At 37.2% G+C, this 20,493-nt stretch overlaps 1 protein-coding gene across 2 annotated transcripts in view; it reads left to right on the top strand.

The window, feature by feature from the left end:
* The window catches only part of cacna2d4a (calcium channel, voltage-dependent, alpha 2/delta subunit 4a), a 51,852-nt gene extending 32,500 nt beyond the window's left edge, over positions 1-19,352 (top strand). The window contains exons 28-40 of one of the 2 annotated variants that reach the window (XM_079816862.1): positions 7,220-7,281; positions 8,973-8,987; positions 9,100-9,147; positions 9,293-9,355; positions 12,791-12,861; positions 13,549-13,624; positions 13,936-13,988; positions 14,072-14,127; positions 14,285-14,305; positions 14,526-14,643; positions 17,176-17,291; positions 17,625-17,707; positions 17,835-19,352. In XM_079816862.1, coding sequence (XP_079672988.1) covers positions 7,220-7,281; positions 8,973-8,987; positions 9,100-9,147; positions 9,293-9,355; positions 12,791-12,861; positions 13,549-13,624; positions 13,936-13,988; positions 14,072-14,127; positions 14,285-14,305; positions 14,526-14,643; positions 17,176-17,291; positions 17,625-17,707; positions 17,835-17,930 — 878 coding nt within the window. In that variant the 3' untranslated portion in view covers positions 17,931-19,352. Of the gene's footprint in view, positions 1-7,219; positions 7,282-8,972; positions 8,988-9,099; positions 9,148-9,292; positions 9,356-12,790; positions 12,862-13,548; positions 13,625-13,751; positions 13,811-13,935; positions 13,989-14,071; positions 14,128-14,284; positions 14,306-14,525; positions 14,644-17,175; positions 17,292-17,624; positions 17,708-17,834 lie in introns of those variants that run through there. The other variant, XM_079816863.1, reaches the window with a different exon arrangement.
* The last annotated feature ends 1,141 nt before the right edge of the window (positions 19,353-20,493 follow it).

Raw genomic sequence — 20,493 nt, 5'->3', positions numbered from 1 at the left:
GAAGGGAAAAAACGATTAAAATAAAGAAGAGGGAGATGAAGGAGGGGAGTTAAATCCTGCGCAATGCCTTGCTGTAATGCTCAGAGAGAGGAGGACAAAGACAGAGAGAGAGTGTGAGTGAGAAAGAGAGAGAGAGGGGAGGAGAAGGAGGGGGAGGCGTGCTCCAGTCTTTCAATTCTCTGTGGTTTCCAGCAGAACGGCTCGCCTCTGTGTTGGTATATTGAGTCCACAGAATGCACTTGAGTGTGTGTGTGTGTGTGTGTGTGTTAGGAGGTTGTCTCTCAAGCGCATGCTGTCTTCAGGCTAGCCTTTGATGCGCATGTGTGTCTGTGTGAGTAAGTGTGTGAGTGTTTGTGTGTTGCTTTCTCCATATGTGCATGTGGTGAGGCGTGCATTGTAAGCGTGTGCCAGCCTTGTCAAAGATAGTAACATTAGTGAGGGATGAGGGGAGAGGGGGTCGAAAAAACAGCTGATTCTTTCTCTCATAGATAGATAGATAGATAGATAGATAGATAGATAGATAGATAGATAGATAGATAGATGGATGGATGGATGGATGGATGGATGGATGGATGGATGGATGGATGGATGGATGGATGGATGGATGGATGGAAGGAAGGAAGGAAGGAAGGAAGGAAGGAAGGAAGGAAGGAAGGAAGGAAGGAAGGAAGGAAGGAAGGAAGGAAGGAAGGAAGGAAGGAAGGAAGGAAGGAAGGAAGGAAGGATGGATGGATGGATGGATGGATGGATGGATGGATGGATGGATGGAAGGAAGGAAGGAAGGAAGGAAGGAAGGAAGGAAGGAAGGAAGGAAAGATGGATGGATGGATGGATGGATGGATGGATGGAAGGAAGGAAGGAAGGAAGGAAGGAAGGAAGGAAGGAAGGAAGGAAGGAAGGAAGGAAGGAAGGAAGGAAAGAAGGATGGATGGATGGATGGATGGATGGATGGATGGATGGATGGATGGAAGGAAGGAAGGAAGGATGGATGGATGGATGGATGGATGGAAGGAAGGAAGGAAGGATGGATGGATGGATGGATGGAAGGATGGATGGATGGATGGATGGATGGATGGATGGAAGAAAGGAAGGAAGGAAGGAAGGAAGGAAGGAAGGAAGGATGGATGGATGGATGGATGGATGGATGGATGGATGGATGGATGGATGGATGGATGGAAGGAAGGAAGGAAGGATGGATGGATGGATGGATGGATGGATGGATGGATGGAAGGAAGGAAGGAAGGAAGGAAGGAAGGAAGGAAGGAAGGAAGGAAGGAAGGAAGGAAGGAAGGAAGGATGGATGGATGGATGGATGGATGGATGGATGGATGGATGGATGGATGGATGGATGGATGGATGGATGGATTTCATCCATGTATACAAACATTCCTGCTATTGCCTGGTGAGCTGAATAATGCATGAAGGCATGCAGGCCACGCTGCAGAACCAGCACCTCAAAAAATGAGAAATGCATCCATTTCAGCTATTTATAAGAGGAAAAGCATTCTGGACACCAGAAGCGTTTACCTCCTGTATGTTGTGGGCTGTTGCAAGTAACACACCATGTACTTCAGAAGGACCTCAGTGCCGCCCACATGCTTTCACATGCCAGACATTGACAAGAAAAAGCACTACAGCTCCATTAAATCCTTACCATGCCATTTCTCTCCTTATCAGAAGCCCTCTATTTTATGAAGTGTGTATGTGGGTGTGTACATTGATGTTCCTGTGTGTGCTGCTCACGTTGAGGACAGTGTCATATTTGGGTGGTGAGTCTTCAAGGTGTTGGTAGGGGCTGCGCTGACATCATGTTACCTAAGCAACAGAGAGAGAGAGAGAGAGGAGGGGGGATTGAGAGGGTGTTTTTTTGACTCACTGTTAGCGTATGCTACTTGAGCTCTTCGTGATAATCTGCAATGTAAAGACCCTGCTGCTCTGTTTGCCATCACACACACACTGTAGTTTAGTCCAGTCATACTCAAATAGATATTAACTACATTAGCATAATTTAGAATATAATCTAGAATTTGAAATGCATATTAAGATATGCTTAAAACTATACAATATAGCAGAATCTACTGCACAGATCAGTGAACTAATAAAAGCAATACATGAATAACAGTGTACTCACACACTCAGCTTATATTTACTTCAATAACACACACACACACACACACTGAGGACTGTCCATTAAGCTAATTATGACCAGAACAATCTCGTTCTTAAATATCTATCTATCTATATCTATCTATGGAGTTTTTCAAGCTCTGATGCTGTAGCCTATTCATGAAAAGGGCCACAGACATTTCACACATTCTCTCTCTCTCTCTCTCTCTCTCTCTCTCTGCTCCCTCGTTAAAGGTTTTGTCTTTCACCGTCAAATGGTAAAATCTGTTTATTTTAAGTTGGATTGACTGCTTGCCATGTAGTCGCTCTGAGGTTTTGGTTGAGGTTTCATGCTGTCTCACATCATTGTGTTTGTTTTTGTGTGTGGGATGTTTGTGTTGAAAAGAGAATGACAGAAGCTCAGAAAACTGGGTATTTACTAAATTATCTGCTCTGCTGGAGTCACATGTCTTCCGTCATTCACACTTCTAACTGTGCTGGGATCCGTCTGCGAGCTCGCTCATCACTATTTTGGGTAATCTCCGTTGCAGGGCTGTCCAAATCTTTAGGATGCTGGAGGAGACATGGTGACTGTAATCTTCCAGTATTGTTACAGTATGTCTGCTAGGTCTAGAGCTTTATAATACACATCTACTCATTCAAGAGACTGTCTCCCCACTACTAGCCATCTTCTACGCCCCAAGCAGCTATTACCAACACTGCCCTCCACTCTCTGCCTCTTTATTATCCACCTCTATTAATTAGCTTCAGTATGATAGATGGTTCGACTCTGGTCTCTCTCTCTCTGAATTATTGAAGTTAAAAGATTTTTACTCAAACGAACAATTTACTGCAGTTTAATCAGAACCGTCAGCACACTGTAAATTCTAACTGTCCTACTAATTACACAGGGCCCTTAAACAACAAAACCTTGTTGTGTAAAATGCAGCAGTTTATGGGGGATGCGGATGTACAGATTGAGTTATTAGGTATCAGGTGTGATATATGAGGTAATGGGTTTAAGGTAATAAACTAATGAGGTATCAGGTGTGAGGGAGATAGCAGGTTTAATATATGAGGTATCAGGACTGAGGCAAGATATATCAGCACATTTTGTGTTTAAGCTTGTGAAAGTGGGCATCCACTGATGCATGCTGGGATTATATATTTGCAAGTCGAACGGAATAGGGTCTTCAGCTAAAAATCTTTGAGGGGAAAAAAAGTTTCAGCTAAAAACTGATAACTTTTTATGTGTTTTGGCCATTCATTTACACGACAACCAGGGTTGTCAGGTCTGTGCAACAAAAGTATCCCAGCCTAATGGCCAGTCAAAAGTAGCCCAAAAATAGCCAGATGCAATTTTCTCCATCGGGAGGCCAAATTCTCCACTGAAGTCTGGGAGGTGTTTTGGGGTTGTTGGAACGCCAAAATTGTACTTATGGAGGTGGAAATCAACCCGTGTAAACTTTTTTTTACTAAGTTATAACGATCCGTCTAGGTTAAACGGTAATAAATAAATAAATAAAAATGTATAAATAAATATGACTTCCGCGTCCAGTTGTCAGACCATAAAAATTTTTACCAATTAATCCAAAATTCAAGAAAAACGATAAACGTTTTATTAAGATAAAGAAAATTGAGATAAATATAAGTGAATTGAATTTGTATTTCCAGAGTTACATAAACCACTGGTGTATAATCTTCAGGAAGACTCAAGGCCCAAAATAACAAACAGAAGCAGGTAATAATAAAAAAAAAATTCGAACTAACTCCCCTCGAAGTATCAAAATTCAACAAATTACCCTAACTACACACTAACAAAACAGAGTGAATGGAAATTCAACAAATGAAAGGCAGGTCAACCCTACAAAACACCTTCACTGAAAAGAAGAAGAAGAAAAACATAGGCCTATTTAACAGAATCGAAATAATGTACAATTGTGGTCTGACGGCTGGAGGGGAGACAGAAGAAGTGCGACCGGCCAGGAATCACAACAGCTCAACATCTGGAAGCGGAGGGGGTGGTTTTAAACCCTCGTCAATTAATGCGGTCCAGTCCCCATGGAAAGAGGTGGAACCATCCTGCAGCTGGTTACGGGATCCTATGTAACACAAACAGCAAAGCAAAACACACACAGAAATAGCAATAACGAAAAAATAATTATATAATATAATATTACGCATCTGCCATCTCATTCTCTTTACCTTTCTTATAACAAATTTCAATATTGAACTCTTGCACAATCAATCCCCACCGCATAATGCGTTGATTAGAATTTCGCATTTTTGCAAGAAAGGTTAGTGGATTATAATCAATAAAAACTTTCACTGGCAACGAACTGGAACCCACATACACTTAAAAGTGTTGAAGAGACAATAATACCGCTAAAGCGTTTTTTTCAATTGTGCTATAATGTTTTAAAAACTTTTTGAAAAGTAACACACAGGATCTTCTTGCAGGAGCGCAGCACCAGCTCCGTTAGCACTGGCATCCACTTCGATTTTGAAAGGCAATGAAAAATTTTGGTGCTGTTAACACGGGGTGCTACATAACAAAATTGTTACTGAATTAAAAGCTTTTTGACAAGAACCAGTCCATATAAAATCTTGTGCTTGACTGAGCAAGTTCGTAAGAGGCAGAACAATATCTGAAAAATTTCGGCAAAATCCACAGTCATAAACGACAGTGCCTAAAAACCGTCTCAGTTCTCTTTTAGTTCTTGGCATTGGGAATTCTAGAATTGCTTGCACTTTAGCAGAAACTGGGCAAACTTGTCCCTGACCAACCTGCTTTCCCAGGTAAGTTACAGTGGCTTTACCAAACTCGCATTTGGCGAGGTCAACTGTAAGCAAAGCCTTTTGTAAATGATCAAAGACGATGTAAAGGGTTCTCAAATGCTTATCCCAGGTGGAGGAATAAATCACAATATCATCCAAATTTGCCTCACAATTCAAAACACCAGCTAATGCAGAATTCATAAGGCGCTGAAATATGGCCGGAGCATTTTGAAGCCCGAAAGCCAGTGTATTCTAGTAGGTTGTCAGGAGTGACAAACGCATAGATTTCGGCAGCCCGTGGCGCTAACGGTACCAGCCAGTGACCCTTAAGCAGATCCAACTTAGTAACGAACACGGCAGAACCGACTATGTCCGCACAGTCCTCATACGAGGGAGAGGAAATTAATCTGCTTTCGTAACTGCATTAACCCGTCGATAATCGGTGCAGAAACTTTTGGGAACAAGAAGACAAGGTGAACTCCATGGACTGTTACTAGGAACAGCGAAACCATTGTCAAGAAGATACTTTATCTCAGATTGAAACTGGATTAATCCACATCCTCTCGGGATGAATCAGACAGATGTGACAAATCTGTCAAAATTTGTCAATTCTTCAAATCGCACACCAATGCTGAGCACAGATGCGTTTAAAGAATCATAACTGAGATTTTCTTCAAGTGACAACGCAAAACAAACTTCTTGAGCTTTTCCAACTAATTTGCACTGAAGCAAAAGCGGCCAAATTTCTCTAGGCCAAAGCAAGGCGGCAGCTATGCGGTTCAAACGCATTAAAATAAGAATCAACCTCCATTTCTCTAAATGTGGGAACCAATAGAATATTTCTACTAATGTCAAAATCATTAGGACTTGACACAGGTAACGTGAGAGAATTAACATTAGAAGTACCTGCCATTGGTGATATAGGAACTTTAGAAGTACTCACCGATAAACGTTGTGGGCCTTGTCTTTCCAACTCATACTGCTTCATCTTTAACAGCTGTGTACTATGCTCTTGATGCTTTACCTCTAAATCAAGTTCTTTAAGTCTAACTGCCAATCTAAAATCCTCTGTATTTGAGCCTACAAGTAAAACAGGAACAGTGTTTACCTCAATAGATTCTCCACAAGGAACTTCCGCGTCTTGCACACCTGCCTCGGCATATGTAAACTCTGGACTGGATTCATCACCTTTCAAAACTCCCGCGCTCACTTAACTTTTTCACAAATTATCTGCTTTTCCCAGCTTTTAGAACAGGTATATCATAAAAATTGGCTACCAAAAACAAAGTCAGATTTACAACATTTCTCTAATGCCTGCCAAGTAGGTACTAAATTCCATTGTATGACCTTTTTTTGGTGATTTTTACCCAATTACACAAAAAACTGCCAATCAGAAATGACAATATATGCATTTAGCAAGTAAATACATATAAACATAATATACGGAATTGCACATAATAAAAACACTGACAACAACAGCGTTTTTGGGGGCCGAAAAATGCAAGCTTTAAAAAAGTGCAAGGTTTTGTAAACAATGCCTTTACCATCTCCATATAAACAAACAAACAAACAAACCAAAAAACGTAAATCTGGAAAAACGGTAATGGTGTTCGCGTTTCACGGGGATCGTGGTCGTCTGTTTTTATTACATCGTTGTAGAGCTGTGCGATATTGAAGAAAAATGCGATATCCTTGTTAAATAATGCGATATTCGAAATGCGATACGATATTGCTTTAAGTGTGTAAAATCTATTTCAATTACATTCAAAAATTATTTAGAAACAGAATGATATCATTTGTGTGTTGTTTCACATTCTTTCTGGGAAAAGAAAGCATCGGTTCTGGGAAAAGAAAGCATTGACAGTTCGAGTGTGTAACAAGACACGAAAAAAGAACGGCTTGTGCGCACGTTTTGGTGTGTGTCAGACAGCAGACAGCGTGAGACTGCAAGGAGTTGTTTTTCGCAAGTTATTGTGTTTAATAACTATTTTTAACGTCAAGCAAGTCACATAAGTAACAGTCTTGTGCACAGTCTATTCTCTGCTTTATGCGTCGACCTAAAACATACACTTTTCACAATGTTGAAGTAGCATATTAAAATCATTCAGATATTTTGCGTGCCCTTGTGATATACATATTGCGATATATGTACATTTGCGATATTTCAATAATTTCTATATATTGCACAGTCCTACATCGTTGTCGTGTAAACATGCCCTCAGTCTCAGTCATTTTAAGTGTTCACATACGCATTTCTACTAACATATTTCATCATTTGATATGTTACAATACTATATTTATTTTATCTTTTTGTCTGTGTTTCTTTCCTGCATAGCCATAGGTGTACAGATGTCTCTTGAGATGTTGGAAAAAAGGTTTTGGTCCATAGCCACTCAGGTACTAAAACTGATATATTATCTACTGCAATTACAGTTATTGCTTGCAGTTCCTGTAAGTATGTTTATTTTTGTGGCGGTGTACATGTTTTTCTAACCTTGAACAAAAATTATTAATACATTTATATTATATTATATTGCACACAAAAAATGTCAACAGCATGTCTCCACAAGGATTTCTACACCAGTGTGTGTGCGTCACTGGCCGGATGGGTCATATCTGTTTAAACATTGTGCATTTGATGGGAGGTGAAGACAAACACAATAATGTTAGTGGTGACACTCCTAGCACAGGCTTTTGTTTGATATTTATAATACAAACAGAAGATGATAAGTGTTGAGAGAGGGGTGGGGGAGTCCAGAAGGCACTCGAAAAGAATGGGGAGAGGAGGCAATATCACTCTCTACATCCTCCTCAGGGAGAACGCACTCCCAATTTTCTAGTACCCCTGGGATTTTCCATGCCTCCCTGAACGCGCTTCCACCTCAGCTGGCACATTACCACTGACTTTGCATTCACTCCTGACAGCAGCAATATTAACTAATACCATTGATGTCAGACTTGGAGAACACCACCATGATTATTCTTACTGTTAAATGTTTGAAATGTTCAAATCTAAATGCATTAAGAAGATCTATAATGATCAAAAGCAGTGCATAATCCGTTTAAAATCTATAGGGATCAACAATAGTGTAGAACATGACACACATGCATGCTGTGAGAAAGAGACTTTATGTCTGTGTGTAAATTGTGCAAGGTTATTTTCAGCCATAGTTTTATATGAGACACAAACACACGCTCAGAGTTTGTCACAAGAGCACACATGCATCATCCTTAAAACAGATGTTAAAACAAGTTATTATGAGAAAATACACCACTATTTAAAAGTTTGGGGTCAGTAAGATTGTTTTGTTCACCAGTGCTGCATATTTGATCAAAAATACAGTAAAAACTGTAATATTGTGAAATATCATTACAATTTAAAATAAATGCTTTGATTTTAATATATTTTGCAATAAATTGAATTTATGGCAAAGCTGAATTTTTGAACTTCAGTCTTCAGAGTCACATAATCCTTCAGAAATCCTTTTAATATTCTGATAAGCTGCTCAAGAAACATTTCTTAATTTATTATCAATGTTAAAAACATGTGTCAGGAGTTAAAAACATGTAAAGTGCTGCTTAATATTTTTGTGGAAACCTTCATGAATAAAAGTATTAATTTCTTTTAAGAAAAAATAATCAAATAATCAAATATATTTTTAACTTTTGAACAGTAGTGTATATTAAAAAAAGCCTTAGTTTTAAGTAAATTTATGTTTTACAGGAAAACAATCTCAGTAGGCCACTCAAATGCTTAAACTGAGAAAAGTTAAGATCAATTAAATTAAGATAAATCAAAATGACGTTAAAATGAGATGATACATTCTATACATCTTTAACAGTAGCTATAGTAAACATGCACAGGTCCCTATGAGAGGATTTGTTTTCCTGTCCCTAATTTCATCTAATACATGCTAGAGTAAACGCACACAGGAGCCTGCAAAGATCATGTGATTGCTTTAAGGCAGAACAGCAGTGTTATAAGCAGGAGTTCAATTTGAAGCTATCCGTCCTGAGCCAGTGATATTATATTAATTAATGTTTTTCCTTTTTTCACTGCTGCTGCATATTATCTGGATGGACTCCAGGCGAATGACACAGATGTATGAACTCAATACAAATAGGAGAATAAACACGATACTATACAAAACTGAATACATGTATTGTAAATGCTCAGTTTCTATGTCTTTGTCAATGTCTGTCTCTCTCTCACAGTGTTCTGGTGTAGAGGGGCTTTGTCCTCTAAGCTGTACTGAAAATGCGGTGAGTATTTTACAATATAGGATTTATGATGTATAAGTGCTCGGTATCGAGAGCATTTGTGGACATATCGGTGAAAAATTGCATCACCATTCCTCCATCAAACTAATTCAATATGACAAATGCTTTTTGTGTTTTGTGTTCACAGGACGTTAACTGCTACGTCATTGACAGTAATGGCTTCGTCATCATCTCTAAGGACAGGACTGATGTAAGAGCACTTAAAGTGACAGGATAAGGTCAACACAAAATGCCATTCGCAACCCACCAAACATCTGCAATGATGCAAAAATACATATTTCTGAGTGAAACCGAATATTAACATATAGGGAAAGATGTCATTTCATCCACTGCTGAGTGATTGGACTGTGAAAAGTGTCCCTAGTAAGTAATAGTACTAAATAATGTACACTCTGTTAATACTCAACAAAGAGGTGCAAATAGTATGTATCTGTCAAAATAAAGTATCAATTGCATGTAATTACTATTTACTAGGGATGCCACAATTCTCAATATAATATTGAACCGGTTTTTACATTTAATTAATTATTTTTCTACACATTCTATCATTTGCCTCCATCCCAATATACTGAACAACGCGACATACATTCACATCACACGTTAGTGGTGGAGTTATACTCACGGAACTCTATAGTTATTCACAATCACGAAAGTTAATTATTTGCATGCGTTTTAAAGCCTTGCCTGTTAAACATTTCATTCGCGTGCTTAAGCACGGTTTTAACATCCGCTTTTCCGAGCATGCGCACTAAACGCATGTCAAACACGTGATTACTGGACTAAGTAGTCGTCTTACTGCGCTAATACTGTCAAATACACACAAGGTTAACATAAACACAGTCGGTTATGTCTAAAGTAAAAGTAAAATCAGCGTGTGTCTGTATATTAGATGCACGCAGGTCTTAAATTGAACACGCTGTCCTTAAAGGGACAGTTCGCCTCTAAAATTATGTCATTATTTACTCACTCTAATATTGTTCCAAACCTGTATTCATTTCTCGATGACAGAATTTTCATTTTTGAGTGAACTATCCCTTTAAGATTAATACAACAACAAAAGACAAAGAGAAAATCACTCACTGCTCTTGACTGAAAAACTTAAATAAAGTAGCTTTAATAAGAATCAATGAATATTGTATAGTGACGTCTATGTAGTGTTTTATTTTTCACATTTATTCATTAAATTTCATACTTAAATGCTGCTCTACTGCTCTGAGCTGCCAGTGTAAATCTTTATATATATTTATTTTATATTATACAATACACTAGGAATGTGTACAAGGTTTTTTTTTTTAAGTAAAGTTTTAAGTTTAAGTAAGGTTTTTAAATTCTTTTAAGTAAAATAAAGAAAGAGTATAGCAATAAAAATAGTCTTTTTTCTCCTTAACCTCTTTCTGTTCCTGTCGCTTAAAGAGCACCTATTATGGCATTTAAAATGTTCCAAATATTGTTTTAGAAGTCCACAACAACAGTTTTGCATGCATGCAATGACAAAAAAGACTTTAGTTTTCTTATAATATGCATTTATTTTTACCTGTTTTGACAGCGATTCTCAAATGATTCCTTTAGTGATTCACTTTTCAAAACCCCGCCTTTACGTGACGCTAATCTGCGGTGATTGGTCCGATGACCCAGTCAGTTGTGATTGGTATAGTCTGTGCCGTCTATGGTCTGTGCAGATATTTTCGGAAACGGAACGCCCATCAAAGTCTTATAGTGACAGTAATTTGTTAATATGTGTCAGGAGTTATGAATACGGAAACCGCGTCGGTAACGTTACCGTTTGATTGTAATATGAGCCTCAGCTGATCTCATTGATTAAAAAACTCCTCTATTCTCCTCACGAAGACTCGCGACAAATCAACATCCCTCAGGGCTTTTAGTTCAAAAGTGTGCAGATGAGGAGAAATATTGATAGATTCTCATATGTCTGTGTCAAATTTCTAAACAGAGGAGTATTTTTTATTCAATACTTCCTCAAAATGCGCAGATGTAGCCTAATCATGAGCGATTGAGTCTCTTATGTGTTGTTTTCAATTCATACTGGCAGCCGGAGGGCACTCTGTGCACATGGAGTCCATATATGGTACAGACAGACGAAGAAGATACCATGTGCCATAATAGAAGTCCATAAGAAAAGCTTCCTGAGATCGCTAAACATGCAAATAGAGACATTTGAAGACTAATAAACACACAATCGCGACGATGTATGGTTTGTCTTCAAGCCACTTAGTCTTCAAATGCTCATCTTGGGCAGATGAAAAAAGTTTTCTTTTGAGTCGCACTTCAGAACACAGCGTCTCATCGCCATGATGTTTTCTAGTTTTCACTGGCGTCTTGGAGCACAATAAGTGGGCGTATCGTATTCAAATAACTTGACAAGTTGACCTCATCTAGTCAGAGAAAAAGCTTCGGTCTTCTAACGATTCTTAAAAATGACTCAGAGTCGACTCTTACTTTTGAAAGAAAATAACTATATATACGGTGCACTGTCATATTTCAAACTTTGCAGGATGTTTTTGTTTACTTAGATCTGTGTTACACACTACATGAAAGGTAAATTTCAAAATTCCATGATAGGTGCTCTTTAAGAATAGAATAGCAAAAAACTGATGTGACAAGCCATCAGAAGAACCGAACCGAACCGAAAACCGTGGTTAAAAACCGAGGTATGTATTGAACCGTGGACTAACTGTATTGTTGCAACCCCTACTATTTACACTAGCAAAGAACTGCTACTTTTACATGGTGTAAATAGAATATATTACTATTTTCACATAGTATGCTATTTCACTTAGTAAATTTCACTTAGTAAATAGCATCTACAGCTATTTGCACAGTGTAAATGTCATCTATCGCTAAGAAAATTCGTTATTTTCACTTGTAAATAGCCGCTGCCTTTTTTAAAATAATAAAACTCACAAAATGCACAAAGGTTCAAACTCAATGAAACACTGTGCCATGCACAAACAATACCTGACAAAGGAACTGAAGGGCTTATACAAGGTAATGAACTGAATGGTGTGAACTAATTAATAAGTAACCAAGGAGACAATAAAATAAAAAACTGTAAAGCCAAACTTAACATTACTGTTACAAAGATGGGGAAATGACACAAGTCAAGTCATGAAATAAAATGGCTCCTTTGTGCTGTGAATAACACAGATTAAAAAAAGCTCTGTTTACCATTGACTCAGCATAGGAAAGTGACTGTGCAAATGAATGAATGAATAAATAAATGCATGAGGTGTTTTCCATCATTAGCAGCGGTCCTATGAGAGAGAAAGAGAGAGAGAGGGAGAACAGTGCATCATCCGGGTAAATATAGAGGAAGGGAGGGATAACAGAGGTTATCTGAATAATTCAGCGTGCTGGTGCGGTAAACGCTGACTCTGATGTTGGGCTGCAGCCTTACAGAGCCCAAACTTGTGCTGTTTGAAATGTGATTTCAGTGCTTAATCGAACAGTAAAGTCAAGATGTATATGGCATTAAAGCTAATACAGATGCATTCATTATGAGCTGTCATTGTTCCTACCGTGAACTAGAAAGAGATCCTGTTGAAATAAATAATAAATAACTACAATGTCTTGAAGCCACATGTCTCTCTATTCTCTGTATCTGTAGGTTGGCAGGTTTCTGGGGGAAATCGATGGGTCGGTAATGTCACAGCTCTTGAGAATGGGCATGTTTAAAAGGTTAGAGAACTTTTTGTTACGAAAACTCTAGTGGCCACACTCTTAAAATTAAAGGTTCTTTTTTGGCATCAATAGCTGCTTTTCCACCGTCGGGCCGAGTGGTTCTAAGAACGGTTCCAGTTACTTTCACTTGAGCTTGGTTCAGCACGACATGGTTACAAACCAATCTTGGCCCGTAATTCTAATAAATATATTTCTTATTTATGATCAATTGAAAACTGTGCATGTGTAGTGACGTCGCCACTCAGGATTGGTCACTTGCCTTCTGCCTGGCTGCCAGTTTCTCTGTAGCTGGCCAAGTGCATTATTTGAACAAAGTTAACACAAGTTAATAATATAACTAAAATAAATATATAACCATCCTCCCTAACACAATCACTATTTACATATCATATCATATGTGAACTCTTGCGTTACCAAGGCAGCGATGGATAATCGTCTAATGTTCCATTAAGAACCTTTAATAACCTTATCATTGCACAAAATGTTCTTTATAACGGAACAATGTTTTTTTTATGTTCTTCACACTAGAAAATAATGTTTCACTGAAAGGTTCTTTCTATGGCAATTGCTGTGAAAGCACCATTTTGTAAGCATTATTTTTTAAATGTACATTAAATGTGAATGTGATGTAATGCATTAAGGTGTTAAATGCTGTCACTGTCTGTGTGTGTGTGTTTTCCACAGAGTGTTACTCTATGACTATCAGGGCATGTGTAAGGTGCATGCTCACTCTGCTAGCGGCGCTCGACCCCTGCTAAGTGTAAGCATTGTGCTGTCTGTTTTAATAACATCTACCAGAACACAACAGTCAGATGCTATCAGTGTTACATGTAATACATTACACTGCTGCTCTTGCAATCCATTGTGGTATGACTATATCGGTGAAGGTCACAGGTCAGGGCTGATCTAGAGAAAGGGTTGGCCTTCATACCATGATCACAAAGATTTTTCACAAAGAAAAAAAAAAACAAGATATGTGATTTCTGTCATGAGCTCTTACACAGAAATTCTCAGTGTAACTGAAATGAAAGGATGCTATCATGATTCATTTTATTTCTTTTTCCCCCTCAGCCCTTTTATAATCTTCTGGCAGCACTGAAATGGTTCCTATCGAACTTCTTGTTGTAAGTGTGGCTGTTTTTCTGCTCTTTAAAATGTCAGTGACTCAGTTCATCCCTTGTAAAATCAGACGTTTTCTCTCTGCCAGGTTTTTACTGGACTTCAACATCTATGGTCTTTGGCATTCAGATCACTTTGTGGAGGGTATGTGTAAAGTAAACTAATGTAAATACTGCAATTATTCATCTGTTACTCACCTGTTTGTATGGCCGTTCCTGTGTCTCCCGTCTTCCTTCTTCATCTTCATCGCTTGCTCTCTTATTCCTTTAATTCTGTAACCCTCCATCTTGATGTGTCACAGCCAAGGCCTTATTCCATTCATGTAAGTGACGTTTCCATCACTGTGTGATATTGCTTGTGCTGTGTGAAAAAGAGAGATCAGAGAAAGATTTGTCATGTTGTTTTTCATGATCAAAAGTGATTTATTTTTTGTGTTGTTGAAAGCTTATAATGAAAGTATCCTACAGCTGATGGCATTTGATGATAAAAGGACATTGCGTTCTTTAATCCATACTCTAGATAACTGTGGGTTTGCTTTGTAGCTGGTAGGAAGTCAAAGGGGGGCATTTTGCAGCCATGTGACACTGAGTATCCCAGCTTCATCTACGAGCCGTCAATCAAAGAAACCAACAGCCTGATCAAGTGTGGGAGATGTCAAAAGTAAGAACACCCATAGATCATTTGATCATGGATGGATTTGCAATGGTTTCATTATATCTCAAAACAAAATACCTTTTTTTAATTAACAGCAAGTCACATTTGCAAAATGTAAAGTTGTAATTATGAGAGCCTCAAGTTCTTCTTAGATTTATAAACACATACTGTAGTTTTCAATACTGTAGTTTGACATATTATATATAGTTGCAATATATATAATTGTGGAACAAAGTCACAATTACAAGACACAAGAGACAGAGGGGGACGCTTTCTCATACTTAATGTATCAGTTTACTTTAATATTAAGCAAAAACCCTATGCTCACTGTCATTTTATATGCCTTCGTAGTTTCCTGTCTTTCTGACGACCTCTAGTGGTGAAGACTATACTGGAAGAATATACTGGAATAGAGTTACAGAGAGCAGATATGCCAAAAATATGAAAGTGTCAAGATGCATGTTGACTAATTTCAAGCATTAAAGAGAAAACAGTGTCTTCACTTTTATCTTTTTACACATTCATTTCCCACATATAATTGAATGAGGAAAGGAAAAACAAAAGAAAACCGCAACAACAGACTAGCATGTTGACTACTTGAACATACATTTTGCTCTCCTTTCTTTCTGGCCAGCAAATTTCTCAATGACTCTCTGATCAAAGTCAGTCATCTCAGTAGTGTCATGACGTTTGCATTATTCAGTTAGATATTTGAGGTCTCTTACCCCCGTTGTTGTCCACAAAACTTCAGTACCGATACTTTGAAATAAAAGACAGGGAAAGCAATAAAGGGCATTGCTAACAACACATCCAGCCAGCCACCTACGTTTCTCATAACAAGCGCGTGAAGCTCCGAGTGCAGCTGCGTCCTCTGTCACTGGCCTGCTGCTGGATTTGTAAATCGCGTTGGTCTGGTTCGGGATCCTTTATCCTTTTTTTTCTTCCAGCGAACGCCTTGTGAAAGAATTTGGTTTAACTGCTGCCATCTCTACGAAAGTAATCATCCTAACAAGGTTTTGGCGGAGTCGGAGAGACTGTGTCGCACGCGCACTTTCGCTTTAGTTGCCAAGAACGGAAAGTTGAATGACAGGTGACGAGAACCAATCAGATTTGATAAAATAACACGCATCCAATTCTGATTCGACAGGGACGCAGCGACCTGCGTCCGGAGGAGGATCTTTAAGAAACCAATTAAAGACCAGCTTCAGGTCACATGCTGCCTGTAGATTTTTGGACTCAGATAGACATCCATTTGTCCGGCGTCCCTCGCGCATTAAACCGCATGAAATATATTGAAGAACATATAAAATAGTTAACCGATCAAAGCCAGTTTTTATTAAATGCTGAGGCTCTTACTAACAGCCGGCACATCGTATAAGTAAACTATTTTATTTCATTTTTATATCATTTTTGTATACATGTATATTTCTGTAATTTTGATGGGGGCGGCGCCCCAGCGCCCTCTATTGACCAGCCGCCACTGTAATCCAGATTCAATAGACTTGACGCAGATGAACGATGAAATCACATTTAGGATACGTTTACTCGTCAACGATGTCATAAAAGCGGAAAAGTTGTATTTCACGTAGGCTACAGATTAAAACGTCAAACGTTCACACGGATCCGCGAAAACGGACGCTGTATTATTCAATGTCAATGTCACTTTGTAAAGAAACACTACGCGCCTAGACTGAACACGTTATGCGCATGCCGTCCGTTTTCACACATTTCGCATTTTTGTAGTTTACACAGAGACAATAATGGTATCGTTCTCAAAAACGTACACTTTGAAAAGTTGTGTGTTTTCAGGCCCCAAAAATGCTGTTGTGTAAATTAACTGTTTTTAATTGAAAACTGTGTTGTGTAAACGGCCCCTTAATAAACCCAAGTAACAATAATGAGAAAGATCATGAACAGAGGATGACTGAGGGTTTAAATACACTAGGGGGGACGTTTATACAACAATGATGTACTAAAAGTGGAAATGTTTTCATTTTCATTTACACGGATCCGCGAAAATTACTAAAAGTGCTGTATTATTTATGCCAGGCCCCGAAAACGCTGTTGTCGTATAAATAAACGGCCAAAACGCATAAAGAAAATGAGTTTTTAGTTGAAAACAGTGTTGTATAATTGTCCCCTTAATGACAAGGGAGTAAAAATAATAGACAGACAAGGGTAACTATGGAAACTAGCAAAATAACAATGGAGGCAAGAGAAAAGGGAACTAAATACACAGGAACTGAACATATAAGAATGAAGATAAAAGGATATCAAAACCAACGTCCTTTAACACAGCGACACAGGGGAATTGTGACACCTTCTTAGTTCATCGAGACTTCATTTCGCTAGCATCTACTCTGCGCCCGGCTCTCGTAACTTGTATCTACATTTTGTGGTTATTGAAATGTTGTTTGAAAAGAGTCCCTTAGCTCTGGATTCTTTTTAATACACTTGTTGTGCAATAAGAATGCCATTAACTTGATCTCTCTCTCTCTCTCTCTCTCGCTCTCTCTCTCTTTCTTTTATTGCACGCAGGGTGTTTGTAATTAATCAGATTCCAGACAGTAACTTGCTGTTGGTGGTGATTCAGGCAGATTGTGACTGTTCTCGACAATACCCACCCATCACCATGGAGCCCAAAGAGGTTAAATATATCCTTAAAACGTCAGCTAAATCAGTTTCCCCAGACCACCACACAGTGTGACTGAAGAGATGAATCACAGCTTTGAATGAGATCAATTTAGTCAGTTAGAGGTGCAACCAGTACATAAACCTCATTAGAAATGACACATTTCACACAAAATTCTGGGTGCTCCTTTAAGGAAATCAGATAAAATGTATGTTCAAACATATCTTTATACATTTTTAAACAAGCCACCAACTGTATAACAAAGTATCTACTATTTAAAAATATATATTTGTGCTATAAAGATGCTTTCTTTGTTATCGTTGCTTTTTCATTTTTTTTCTTAACCGCTGAGCACACAATGCCTCAGTCAAATGTGACCGCATGAGATCTCAGAAGATACGAAGAAGGCCTGAGTCTTGTCATGCTTACCACCCTCAAGTAAGCACACACATACTAGACGGCTCTCAGACATGAATGGCAAGGCTGCGTTTTGATTACAATCTGTCTACAGACTAAGATTTTAAGAGATCTCTGGTACATATTCCGTGTATCTTGTCTGTTTTAGGAAAATGCCAAGGACTGCGGAGGGGCTGTGGCCATCAGCCTGTCCATCATGCTGTTCCTAGCCTGTTTATCAGTGTCTGCACTCATCCGTCGATGACAGAGGGCCTGTTAAATGCCCAAGAGAGTCACCCATAGTGCACGCACTCAACACAGCATGCTTTTATTAGCAATAATATGAGTTTAAACTAGAACGCACAATTTTTGCAAAAAAGTGTATGTAGCTTTACTCATTACATTTTACAAGTTTGTGGATTTTATAAACAGTGCTGGGCTTTTATGACTTTGTCTTGACACTGTATCTGATTCTGAACCATCTGCAAAAACGTCTGTGAAAAATCAGTATCAACAATGAGGACGGACCAAAATGAGACCCAGACAAGGATGAACAGAAACTAAGCTACACTGAACTGTGACATTAGAGAAGGGAATTTATGGCCAGTAGCTGTACATGACTGTTTCTCTAGCCTATATGAAGCAGGAGAAGAGTGCACATAATGTGGATAAGATATTGGTGTGTGTGTGTGTGTGTGTGTGTGTGTGTGTGTGAGAACATGTTTTTCTATCCTGGTAGGGACTTCAACCTGAATGCACTCTGAATCATGGGGACTCGTGTCACCGTGGGGAAACAAGCTTATAAATCATACCGAATGAGTTGTTTTGAAAAAGTAATGCAGAAAGTTTTCTGTGCTGGGTTTAGTGTAACGGGATAGAATATAGAGTTCGTAAAAACCATTATGTCTATGGAGAGTCCCCATAAAGATAATGAACCAGACGTGTGTGTGTGTGTGTGTGTGTGTTTGTGTGTGTTTGAGAGAGAGAAAAAACAACAATATTTAACTTTGCTATTCACAGCTGTCTTTGTCACCAGAGATGATTGTAGGACTTATAAATTATATGAAAATGTCTCTCAGAGGCTGTTTCAGGAAGATGTCTTGTAATTTAAACCTTTGTTTTTGGTTGTCTGTTCTGCAACTTTGCAAAAATGTTTGTGATAATTATTATAACTATGCATAATTAATTCCACAGAGCTTTATCGTCTTTATTGATCATTATAAAATCTGTCAGATTAAATTACAAAAATATGTCATGTTTACTTTCTTAGATTAAAAATAGTGTGTAGTGTCTGTTTTTGCTCAGGTATAAATGCACAAGAATATTTTTTTTTGTAAGTGTATGTGGTTTATTTTTTAAATGTAACTGTTACTGACACTGTGAATATTGCATTACATCCCATGTGTCTTATTGTACACCCAAAACTTAATTTTGAAATGTTTTTGAGTTAAAAGATGAACACCAGCGGTCTGAAATAAATATATATATTATAAACTTTTGAATGCAAATGCATCATATTTTCCACAGAAATATTAAGTAGCATTTTTTTCTTCTTTACATTGAGAGTTATAATAAATGTTTCTTGAGCACCAAATCAGCATATTAGGATCACTCTTCATTTGTGTTAATGCTGTGCAATCGATTCATTAAAATGAATCGTGTCCAAAATAAAAGTTTGTGTTTACATAATGTGTGTGTGTACTGTGTATAATTATTGAGTATATGTAAATACACACACATGCATGTATATATTTAAGAAAAATGTTATATGTATATATAAAATATTTATATATATATATAAAAGATAAATTATATAAATATATACAGTGTATATATATATATATATATATATATATGCAAATATTTCTTTAAAAATATACATGAAGGAGTGTGTATTTATATATGAATAATAATTATACACAGTACACACACATATGTTATGTAAACACAACCTTTTATTTTGGACGCGATTAATCGATTACCCAGAACTAGTAATAATATTTCACAATATTACATTTTTTTTCTGTATTTTTTCATAAAATAAATGCAGCCTGGGTGAGAATAAAATAATTATTTAAAAAAACATTTAAAATCTTTAAATTATTTATTAAATAATCTTAATTATTCAAAAAAATTTAAAGGTAGTGATTTTTTCATTAACATAAAATAATGCCATTTATATTTATATCTGAATGAAAAATTATAACAGCGATGACGGTAAATTACAGACAACAAATAAAACGATATTTACAAAACATTTATATAACATTTGACATACACACACAACATTTTACACCAAGCAAAATGGTTTATATTTGTTTTTACTCTGTAAGCGTTTATATATATATATATATATATATATATATATATATATATATATATATATATATATATATATATATATATATATATATATATATATATATATATATATATATATATTTTTTTTTTTTTTTTTTTTTTTTTTAAATGTAAAATATTTATTTAATGTTTATATTTATTTAATAATATATAAACACACACACACACACACACACACACACACACACACATATATGTGTATATATATATATGTGTGTGTGTGTGTGTGTGTGTGTGTGTGTGTGTGTGTGTGTGTGTGTGTGTGTGTGTGTGTGTGTGTGTGTGTGTGTGTTTATATATTATTAAATAAATATAAACATTAAATAAATATTTTACATTTTAAATATATTTATATATAAACGCTAAGAGAGTAAAAACAAATATAAACCGTTTTGCTTGGTGTAAAATGTTTTAGTATATGGGGTATTTTGTCAATTTGTATTATTCTTCATTGTTTCTATTGTGTT

The sequence above is a fragment of the Gobio gobio genome (assembly GCF_949357685.1).
Source record: "Gobio gobio genome assembly, chromosome: 5".
Classification (NCBI taxonomy): Eukaryota; Metazoa; Chordata; class Actinopteri; order Cypriniformes; family Gobionidae; genus Gobio; species Gobio gobio.
The sequence above is the reverse complement of the archived record's forward strand: the minus strand, read 5'-3'. Positions and strand labels throughout refer to the sequence as shown.